The sequence below is a fragment of the Crotalus tigris genome, unplaced genomic scaffold, assembly GCF_016545835.1.
Source record: "Crotalus tigris isolate CLP2741 ecotype Arizona unplaced genomic scaffold, ASM1654583v1 scf7180000024338.4412243, whole genome shotgun sequence".
Taxonomy (NCBI): domain Eukaryota; kingdom Metazoa; phylum Chordata; class Lepidosauria; order Squamata; family Viperidae; genus Crotalus; species Crotalus tigris.
Genome location: NW_024100508.1, coordinates 2372743 through 2383686, shown reverse-complemented (window position 1 = coordinate 2383686; position 10944 = coordinate 2372743). Strand labels below are relative to the sequence as shown.

The following is a 10944-nucleotide window of genomic DNA, read 5'->3' as shown; positions in this document are numbered from 1 at the left end:
AAAACAAAACAAAACAAAAATCAGATCGGACATAATTGCCTGGGATATACCTTAGTTCAAGGCTTTTCAACCAGTGGTACGGGTACCACCTGTGGTACATTGGCACCTGGCAGGTGGTACACGACCATCCTAGAAAAGTGGTAGTGGGGGAGGGGAATGAGCTGAACCAGTGGCAGCACTGCACAAGCCTGAGCGAGAGATGGCTGGAGCTGCAGGGCTGTCAGGGCTCAGTGCAAGCGCCAGGATCAATGCCGCTTTCCAGCTGATCGGTGCTTCGGGGCTGTCAGGGCTCAGCGGAAGCGCCAGGATCAACAACAGGCTCCAGCTGAAAAGCAGCACTGATCCTGGCACTTCTGCTGAGCCCAGAAGAAGCGCCGATTAGCTGGAATGTTGCAGCATCTCCAGGGTCTTGTGATTTACATTCAGATGCTTGGCAACTGATTTATATTTATAACAGTCACAGTGTTCCAGGGTCATGTGAAATGACCAAAACCTGCTGCAACCACCCAGCAGACGGGGGAAATAAAAACCAAACACCTCCCGCCCCACCCCCACTGCCAATCCTCAACAAAAATGCTCACAACAATGAAAACCTCGGACAGGAGGAAGAGCACTGCTGGGCGGGCAGGCAGGTGTTTTGCTCAGCTGTGGCTTGGTGGGCACTTTTTGCAGTGCCATTGTAACTTTGAACAGTCACTAAGTGAACTGTTATAAATCGAGGATTAACTGTATTTTATCACTTTTTTCCTCTTTTTTTTGGTCATCAAGGTTTTTTTTTTAATTAAATTTTTTTGCAATTTTACAATAAAATCCCTCTCCCACTGCCTCCCTACCCTCCCAGAAACCCTCCCCCCGTCTTCCCAGAGCTGAATACAGGGTTAACTAGAACTAAAAAATACAAAACATTTAAACTTAAATAAACCTCAAACAAATATTACATTAAAAAAAACAATTTTTTAAGTACTTTAAGTCCAATATATATATATATATATAAAATAAAAAATACTTATTATCTTAAACTTTAAACATAAATTATTCAAAAGCTAAATAATATCTTTTAATATCATACTTATACTTTATAAAGTTTATCCATCTTTTCCACACCAAGAGATATTTCTCTTGCGATTGATCTTTCAAATAAGCCGAAATTTTTGCCATTTCAGATAAGTAAGAAACTTTAAAAAACCATTCCTCCAAAGTAGGCAAAAATTCCTTCTTCCAATATTGTCCTATCAACAACCTTGCCGCTGTGATTAAATTTAACATTAAAATAATTTCTTTATCGTCACAATCAACAATAATACCTAACAAAAACAATTGTGGAGTGAATTTTATCCTTCTATTAAAATTTTTTTGAATATTCCACCATATCTTTATCCAAAAAACTTTTATGCTTTTACATGACCACCAAATATGATAATACGTTGCATCCAGACAACCACATCTCCAACATTTAGGTTGCAAATTTGAATACATACGAGACATCTTTTGTGGATCAAGGTGCCGTCTATAAAACATTTTATAAAAATTTTCCCGTAAATTTTGAGCTTGCGTAAATTTAATATTCCTCACCCAAATTATCTCCCATGTTTCTAATAAAACAGGTTCATCAAAATTTTGAGCCCATTTAACCATGCAATCTTTAACTAATTCTGTTTCTGAATCCAATTCCACTAATACACAATAAATTCTTTTTATGTGAGTTCGACTTTGATCTTTAATTTGTTTCAGCAAGTTTTTATCCTCTCTAATCAAACCCACTTTATAATCTATCTTCTACCTTTCCAATAATTATCTATACTGAAACCACGAATAAAGGTCATCAAGTTTTTGACACCTTGCTAGGCGACTGGTGGTACTTGGATGTTGCCATATTCTAAAAGTGATATAATGGGTGAAAAGGTTGAAAAGCCCTGCCTTAGTTTGTTCTCTTTCTATCTTTTAAAGATCAGTTTAACATTTTCACAGGCTGCAACGTCCCCAGCAAGCTCCCTCGTTCTTTACAGCAAACAAAAGTTTGGATGTCTTTAAAAACAAAATGCTCCAAGATGCTGTGACGTCTCTGTAGCTGCAAAGATTAGGCTCATGCAAGCTAGGCTGTTCCCTGAAATGATCTAAGGAAGTGAAAACTGAGTTTTAGAAGAGGAAGAACGGCAACCCGTTTGAACTCAGGCGTTAGAGAAGAACCCGCTCTGCTCCCTCGCAGCTATCAGCCGCTCGCCAAACTCTTAAGGGAGAGGAAAGGAGCCGGAACACCAGTCTTTCCACGAACCTCCGGCTGGGTGAGTTACCCTGCTCTTCCCGGGTGGGCGTTGGGCAACGCTGGGAAGATAAGAGGCTGGAAGGTGCCAAGCCGAACGGGAGCAAATAGGTCAACCTAGAACAGGTCGCTCCCTGTCTCCCTTCATAATAATGATTAATAATGATAATGATAATAATTTGTCAGTGTCAATGGTAATAGGTGCCTTAGGTACAATCCCAATACAACTGGAGCACCACCAACACCATTGACATTGACAAATTCGCCACTAGACAATTGCAAAAGGCAGCCTTACTAGGAACTGCTTCCATCCTGTCAGGACATCTGTAATACCATCAATTCAAACATCTACTGTACATCTGTTTATCCCAGGTCCTTGGTAAGGACTCGATAGGTAGACAAAAATGTCAAATCCAGGCTGAACATCTGGCTGACTGTGCGATGATTAATGATGATGATGATGATGATGATGATGATAATAATTTGCCTTGGTAGATAGAGTCTGTCGATGTCTTGCCCTTCATCCACCCGGTTACATTGACAGACTCTATCTAGCAAGGCAAATAGGTGGGCGTGGAATGTTGCAAGTACATCAGATGGTTGAAGAAGAAAAAAATGGCTTTGGAAGAACATCTGAAGGGCAGTGATGAAGATGCACTGAAGGTATTATACCAGGTATTGTAGGTATTATATTGCTGACTACTGGAGAGACCAAACTGGCCTCCAAGAAAGACCAAATGAAGAACAGAATGGAGGCATGGAAGACAAGGCACTACATGGCCAGTACATTAAAAAAAAAATAGCTGGGAAAGCAGAGACTAACAAGACCTGGCAATGGATTAAAGAGCAGGAAAGTTGAAGAAAGAGACCGAGGGACTAATTCTGTCTGCAGAAGACCAAGCCATAAGGACAAATGCATACAAAGTCAAAATTGAGAATGGGAAATTAAAAGATGTCTTTTCTACATTCTCTCTCTTTTTCCTTCCTTTCTATGGTCCCCAGCATTGCTGACTTTGCTGACCTAAAGGAGCTGCCCTTCTTGCAAAGCCCAGCATGCATGCTCCTCTAGTCCCAGGGTCCTTGCCTTCCACCACTCAGACTGATCTTCCAGTCCCACTGAAGAAATTTTATCAGGGTGAACCTCTGGCCCTGGGGGTGAGTATGGAGAGAAATGGAATGATGATTCTTCCTCCTGTTTTGCAAATCTCTGGGTCCCCTGTTGCAATAGGACTAGGAGGATACTTTGCTATGTACAGTAGTGGCCAAAATTGTGGAAACCTTTTGGGAAAAGTGTATTTTTGAGGTTTGATGCCTAAGAACACCACTTTTTTTTGGAGTAGCACCATAAAATTATGTATCAATGGAAAGATAATTTAATCAAGAATGTAATGCAACAAAGTTTGTTCAATTATCTGTACTGTACTCTATGAAAAGTTATAGCCAAATAACCAGAAAAAGGAAGCATAACTTGCTTAGGTTGATATCAGGTAGCTTTCCTTCATCTGATGGTAGCCAATGAGCATGAGTGTTTAGAGAGCCAATCAGGTGTCATCTTGTTTTGGCATTGAGCCAATCAGATCACAGTAGGATTCAGTTACTGATGTCATGTACTGAAGCTGAGAGGAGGACATTTGTCAGTGTGTTATTTGATCGCTATTAAGTTGGTTGGGTTTTTTTATCTTCTTTCATTTAGTGAGCTTGTAAAACATAATAAAATTAAAGTAATGGTGCAAAGAGTTGACTGGTCACCCAGAAAGCGATGTAAAATAGTATTATTAAGTGAACAAGGCTACAGTTATAAAGAAATTGAAAGAAAAATTGATGGAAAATTAACCAAAGGTGGCATTTCTACTGTACACTTTTCCTAAAAGGTTTCCACAATTTTGGCCACTACTGTACATATGAGCATTGTTGATCCATTTGTTTTATTGGCCAGTTAATGTAACAGCTAAGAAGTATATAACCCCCTCCCCCTTAAGGGAAGGTGGTCTTGAGGGTTGTATCATGAGGCCTAGAAAAATGAAATTAAAACAAAAAAAAATCCTTTTCTTAGTTTGTATCATCCTTTTTCAAAATCTTTATCAGAAAGGATTGAACGTAAAGAAAGAGAAAGAATATTATAAAGTGTGCTATATAAATGGTGGAACATATTGCTGTCTATACCTGATGAGTCCCAACAAGGATGAAATTGATTGTGTAGTGCCTCCTACTGGCCAGTTGCTCAGATGACAGGAAGAAAGAAATAGATTGTCCAGAGGCTGATGAACATCAGTGATCTAAACCAGCAACCAATGCTGAGTTGCGGTTCAGGGACATTTAGAATTTTGTTGATAATCACTCCTGACTATCACTGATCTTGTGATTTCTCTCTCTCTCTCTTTCCAGATCATACAGATATTCATAGGAATCATAGGAATGATTTTTGGGATCCTGCTCGATATAATGAATGATTTTTTCATGATCTATACTATTATAAAGATCGCTTATTGGAGTGGCATCCTGGTAATTTTACATAATGGTGTATTTCAAAAGGTCAACAGCCCAACCAGGGATCCAAAATGCACATCACAGCAGGGCAAACCGGTCTTACCTGAAGGATGCTATAGTTCAGCAGATTGGCTAGTTCCAGTTTGTGCCTTATGTCTTTTCTCCAGATTTCAGAAAACCGCTGAACTGAGAGATTACAAACCTTAATAGAAGTTATTACATTGACTCTCTTTCCTCACTTATCAACCAGCTCATTCAGCGATCATTTCAAATCACAATGTGTGTGTATGTGTGTGTGGGGGGGAGAAACCGGTTTTCAAACAACTGTCCATCAAAATGTCTTCAATGTCCACACGATTGCAATTTCGTTGCTTGGCGACTGGTGTGCATTTACAGTGGCTTTAGCATCCCGTGGTCATCAGATCACCATTTGCAGCCTTCATCATTGGCTTCTGACAAGTTAAGTCAATGGGGAAGCTTCGCCGCAACAGGTTGCAGGTCACATCCATGTGAATTTGTGCTTAACGACTTATTTGATTTGCTCCATTACTGCATCTGGAACTGTCAACACAATCAGGTCACATTTGTTTTTGTTAGTTACGAAGTCGTGTCCGACCCATTGCAACCCCGTGGACAACATTCCTCCAGGCCTTCCTGTCCTCTACCATCTTCTGGAGTCCATTTAAGCTCACGCCTACTGCTTCAGTGACTCCATCCAGCCACTTCATTCTCTGTTGTCCCCTTCTTCTATTGCCCTCTATCTTTCCCAGCATTAAGCTCTTCTCCAGTGAGTCCTTCCTTCTCATTAGGTGGCCAAAATGCTTGAGTTTCAACTTCAGGATCTGGCCTTTTAAAGAGCAGTCAGGGTTCATCTCCTCTAGGACTGACCTGTTTGATCGCCTTGAAGTCCAGGGGACTCGCAGGAGTCTTCTCCAGCACCATAGTTCAAAGGCCTCAAATATTTGGCGCTCAGGCTTTCTTATAGTCCAACTTTCACAGCCATACATTGCAACAGGGAATGTCACATAACACTTAATAATTGCACCAAGTTGCCCAACTCAATTTTGGTGGGTGAGGACTGCCCAGATAATCACTCTGAATATCAGTTACCATTTAGGGCTACATTTCCTAGTGGTTTCATTCAACTTGACTCCTGAGTCTGAGAGTTGTTCACAGCCGCTGGGGACCTGTGTCCTTGCCACAACAACATGGGGAAAATGCTGAATACTACTGCAGTGCTACATAAAGTAAAATGCCTGTGACTGTAGCTCCTTCTTTAATGCCTCAAATCAGCTGCATCTTCAACTGGAATAGGGAACGTTGATTGAGTTTTAGCACAACAGATAATCAGAAAACAGTAGGCAGGAATTTAAGGTGGGAGAGAGAGAGATTATGGGTCTACATTGTTCTCTGGGCATGTAGCCATTATGGTTCCCTTGCTTTTCCTTCTCTTCCAGTACATCATCTCTGGATCCTTAGCTGTGGCAGCTGCTCGGAATCCCAAGATCCCTCTGGTAATTAACCCATGTGACCCAAGTGAACGACATAGCTAAATCAGAAACCCTCCATCTCTGGGATTCTGGCCATGATCTCCCCCTTCTTCAAGAAAGGTTGGAAAAAAAAACCTCTCGTCTCAAACCCTGGAGAGCTACAAGCTCCTGGATTGCCAATCTGGAGCTTGGTGGATTTATGATGTTCCTGGATCATTAACATCTATTGGTGCATCATGATGATTCTGGCTTGTTGTTTAAGAGCCTCTCCACTCCAAATTCTTGTCCTGAATTCCCTTTTTTGAAACTCCAGGTGTTTTGTGGGTCATTTTATGCTAACATTTGGCAAAGAGGTTCTTTGTCTCAATCTCCAACTGAATATTCTGATTAGATGAGGCAGTTGCACTACTTAAGAACAACATGAAGGGAATTCAGCCATACCTGAGGGTTTAGAGCAGCAGTTCTATACCCCGCACCCCTAGAACGCTTCTGATATATTCTCGCACCCCTTACAAAAAATGGTGCATATACACTATAATTTTGAAACTTCTAAACCCAGGTTTTTGTACCCTCTGGAATATCGTCTTGCACCCCCAGGGGGTGCGAGCATCCCCAGTTGGGAACCCCTGGTGTAGAGAGTAAAAGTCTGAAGCAAATTCAGAGCACAAAGCCAGCTGAATCTCTTCATATGCGTGCGCCCATTTTTGTACATTTATTAATTTATTTTATTCCTCCTAGGTGCAAGGTGCGCTGGCAATGAATGTGATAAGTGCTGTATCAGCTGGTATTGGCATCATATTCCTGTCTTCCAGTATCACCACCCATTTTTCATATCATTTCTGGCACTTTTGCAATGAATTTGAACACAGTTATGAGGGAAAGTGTTACGAAACTCTTGTAAGTCTGTGATTTTCCAGAATTGCTCTAAAAAGTTGTCTAGGGGGTTTCAAGAGTTTGGCCTGCTCTAATTTTCTTTCTCCCAATCTTTTCAGAACAGCTTCAAGAGTGATATCTTCAAGGCATGGCTAAGAATTAAAATGACAGCTATATCAGTGCAGCCAAAGTTTTGCCAGAGATTTAATTGAATCATTGTGCCTGGTGTTTCACTTTTTTTAAATCAAATGTTAACTGTTTATTTCACAAAAATGTAGTTTGCAGTTTTTGTTGTGTGGACTATGACCAAACTAGATGGTTTCAACGGGTCCCACCTTGACTAGATGCTAGCTATGCTACTCAGGAGGTATTAGTCAGTCTGATGAGGTAGAACTGACCTGTAAACCATCTCTGCAGGAAAGCTACTACTAATGTTATTGAAATTGGCTGTAATAACAGAAACTTGCAATATTGTTTGGGCTGTCCTTCTTCCCTGAATTAGGGAGGTGTTGACCTGAGCTACTCTTGAATTATTTCATTGCTCTCCACTTAAAAAAAAAACACTTCTTCTTCCCTTTTGCCCAGGCAAAACAGAGCCTGCATATCTAATCCAGGTCATCTTCCTTACTCTAGAACTGGAGATACATATGGCTATCTCTATTTATAAAAATAGATATGTTTCTCTTCTGCTTCATTGATAGAATATCATTAATGGAATTTTGGCTGTTCTTATTATGTTCACCATCCTGGAGTTTTGCATCACCATCTCTGTCGCATCATTTGGCTGTAAAATGCTTTGCCAAAATACCTTCACTGAAACGGTAAGATTCCAAAGGAAGAAGGGTAGTTAATCAAGGGAAGCAGATTCAGAAACAAATGCTGGCCAATAAGCTTAGTTTCTACGGTAGCTCATACATTGTACTAAGTGTTCTGTCAAAGAAACAAAACAATCATTTGGTTTGATACAGTATGCTATGTTGCAAATCCCAAGTTATGGTTGATTCTCATATTGTAATAAATCTAACGGAAAAAAAACCACCTTACGTATCTCAGTGAGCTCAACCTTCATCTCTAACTAAGACTTGCTCAGAGTTGCCTCAGACTGGAAGATGGGTAGCAAATGAGTTTGATAATAATAAAATTGACAATAAGTACCACCTCATCTGCACACAGTCTAGACAACACTTCAGGTAGAATCCCCAAAATGTGTGAGAACATATGAAGCATTTTTTTCTGGGGAACCAGCACCAGTCATGTAAAACCAGAAAAGGATGCAGTTGCTTTAAAGAGAGGAAGTGATGTCTTTATCCAGATTCCTCTTGGCAATGGAACCAAAAGTGTTTCTGAGCCTTATTTGAAACAAGGAGAGACAGAAGCATTCAAGAAGCTGTTGGCAGGCTGAGAATTTCTATTCTGAACTGTGGAATGAGAAATGCATGCAAACAAGAGGCTTAAAATTTCATTTTATGTTTCTTTAGGTTGTTGTCATTTATCAGAATGTGACTCCTGCCAGTGTTGAACATCCACCCATCGACTGCAAACAGCCAGAGTTCCCTTGAGTTGCTTTTCCTTCTTGACAGCTATTCCCAACTACATTGGCTCCTGCAAAATTGAAGACTTGAGCTTTTTAAGGATTTGCATGGAACTTTAACTCAGCGGAACCTAAAATATTTAGTGGGCTAAGCCAAACACCATGTGTAAAAGATCTTGAGAATGTGAATGTTCTTGACTGCTGGTTAAGACATGTCTCTGTGAACTGGTTGGCACCTTGTACCAACCTTGTTATGTTTTGCTGTTGGAAAATGTATAATTGGTTGAGTTTATACAACACATTATGGATAAGCTATAGTTTCCACTTTACAATGGTTGTGTCATAGATTAGACAAAATCCAAAGCTTACTTCAACAGAACTTAGGTAAATATTTTTTTGCACTCAGCTACACTCGTACAACCAATTATGCTAGTTGTGTGAAATCATCTAATGCTTGCAACATACTCCAGAATTTGATTTGTGGGATTTAACAATGACTCTGGGAAGCCTTCAGCAGCCGTATATTCCAATGAAAACTAAAGAGTCAAATTTATAGCCATAATTTAAAATTTTAACCTGTTTGTTCTAGTGGTTAAGATACCAGGAGACTGTGAGTTCTAGTCCCACCTTATAAAGAAAAGCCAGCTGGGTGACTCTGGGCTAGTCCCTCTCTCAGCCCAACTAATTTCATAGGGTTGTTGTGGGGAAAGCTGGAAGAGGAAGGAATATTAGCTATGTTTGCTGCCTTAAATCATTTATAAAAATAATGAAGACAGGATATAAATGTATACAGAAGAAAAAATGTGTTTCCTTGCCACTCGACTTTCCATCAAGGCTGCCTTCTGCCCATCCAGCTTATCTCACTGTTTTATTTTAGGCAAGACTGCACTCCAGACTAATAATAATAAACTGCTGAGCACATATTACTTGCTGTTTTTATTTTCTCTAAGTTCCACAGAAATAAAGAGGGTCATAGGGGTGTTTGCATGTGTGTGTGTGTGTATGTGTGTGTCATTGTTTGGGATACTCTCTCTCTTTTCTCTCTCATTTTGCCGGCCCTGGTGCTTAACAACAAAGAAGAGTGTAGAAGGCTTAAAAGATACCCAGATGCTGCAATGTGTCCACATTTAACAAAGATCAGGCATAATAATAATAACAACAATGTGTGAGAGCATATGAAGCATTTCTTTCTGGGGAAGCAGCACCAGCCATGTAAAACCAGAAAAGGATGCAGTTGCTTTAAAGAGAGGAAGTGATGTCTTTATCCAGATTCCTCTTGGCAATGGAACCAAAAGTATTTCTGAGCCTTATTTGAAACAAGGAGAGATAGAAGCATTCAAGAAGCTGTTGGCAAGCTGAGAATTTCTATTCTGAACTGTGGAATGAGAAATGCATGCAAACAACTGGCTTAAAATCTCATTACTTTTTTGCTATAAACATGAATAAGGGAACATCGATGTCCATGGTTTGGGATGCCAGTAAGGCATATATGAGGGGAATTTTGATTCAATTGAATAAGGTTTTTAGGGAAAAAGAGTTAAAAAGGCATAGAGAAATAGAAGAAGAGATTAAATTAAAAGAACAAGAGTTTGTTCTTAATCCAACTGACAATAATTTAAAGGTATCTATAAAGATGCTTAAGGAACAATTTAATATATTGATGGCAGATCAAGTGGCTACCAATCTGTCGTACATGAGACATAATGCTTTCTGTAACGCGAATAAGCCTGGGAGGTGGTTGGCTTATCAGTTACAAAAGAAACAGAGAGCTAGAGTTATAGAGAAAGTAAAATATAAAGGTACTGAGATTTTTCAGCAAAATTTGATCCAAAAGAGTTTTTTAGATTTTTATACAAAATTATATTCAAGTGATAACATAAAGGGTGTGGATATAGACAAATACTTACAATCTGTGCATTTTCCTAAACTTTCAGAGGAACAACAAAATGGGATGAATAGATTAATTACTGTGGAGGAAATTGGTTTAGCTATTAAGCAGTTAAAGGTTGGAAAATCTCCGGGAACAGATGGATTGACTTCGAGGTATTATAAGACTTTATCTGAAGAAATGATGGAGCCTACTAAAGGAACTTTTTAATAGTATTATGTTGGGTACACAAGTGCCTCCTTCTTGGAAAAGAGCCTTTATATCACTGATTCCAAAGGAAGATCAGGATCTTACAGACCCTAAGAATTATAGGCCAATTTCATTATTAAATGTTGATTATAAGATTTTTACAAAAATTTTGGCAAACAGATTAATGCAGGTTATGAAGGACTTGATTCATAATGACCAAACAGGA

General features: G+C 39.5%; 1 protein-coding gene across 1 annotated transcript; it reads left to right on the top strand.

Annotated features, from left to right (window-relative positions):
- Positions 1 to 1907: 1907 nt before the first annotated feature.
- LOC120300173 (membrane-spanning 4-domains subfamily A member 4A-like) lies at positions 1908 to 9564 on the top strand. Its single transcript, XM_039325824.1, has 7 exons — positions 1908 to 2282; positions 3263 to 3415; positions 4646 to 4762; positions 6205 to 6261; positions 6976 to 7134; positions 7812 to 7931; positions 8589 to 9564. Exons 2-7 carry the CDS (start codon positions 3314 to 3316, stop codon positions 8667 to 8669), a joined length of 636 nt encoding a protein of 211 aa, XP_039181758.1. The 5' UTR covers positions 1908 to 2282; positions 3263 to 3313; the 3' UTR covers positions 8670 to 9564.
- Positions 9565 to 10944: the final 1380 nt, after the last annotated feature.

Excerpts from the sequence above, each read along its gene's own strand:
- LOC120300173 (XM_039325824.1), top strand. The coding sequence starts at position 3,314 with ATGCATGCTCCTCTAGTCCCAGGGTCCTTGCCTTCCACCACTCAGACT. Across the intron at positions 6,262-6,975 it reads GGAATCCCAAGATCCCTCTG|GTGCAAGGTGCGCTGGCAAT; the intron begins GTAATTAACCCA and ends TATTCCTCCTAG. Across the intron at positions 7,135-7,811 it reads GAAAGTGTTACGAAACTCTT|AATATCATTAATGGAATTTT; the intron begins GTAAGTCTGTGA and ends CTTCATTGATAG.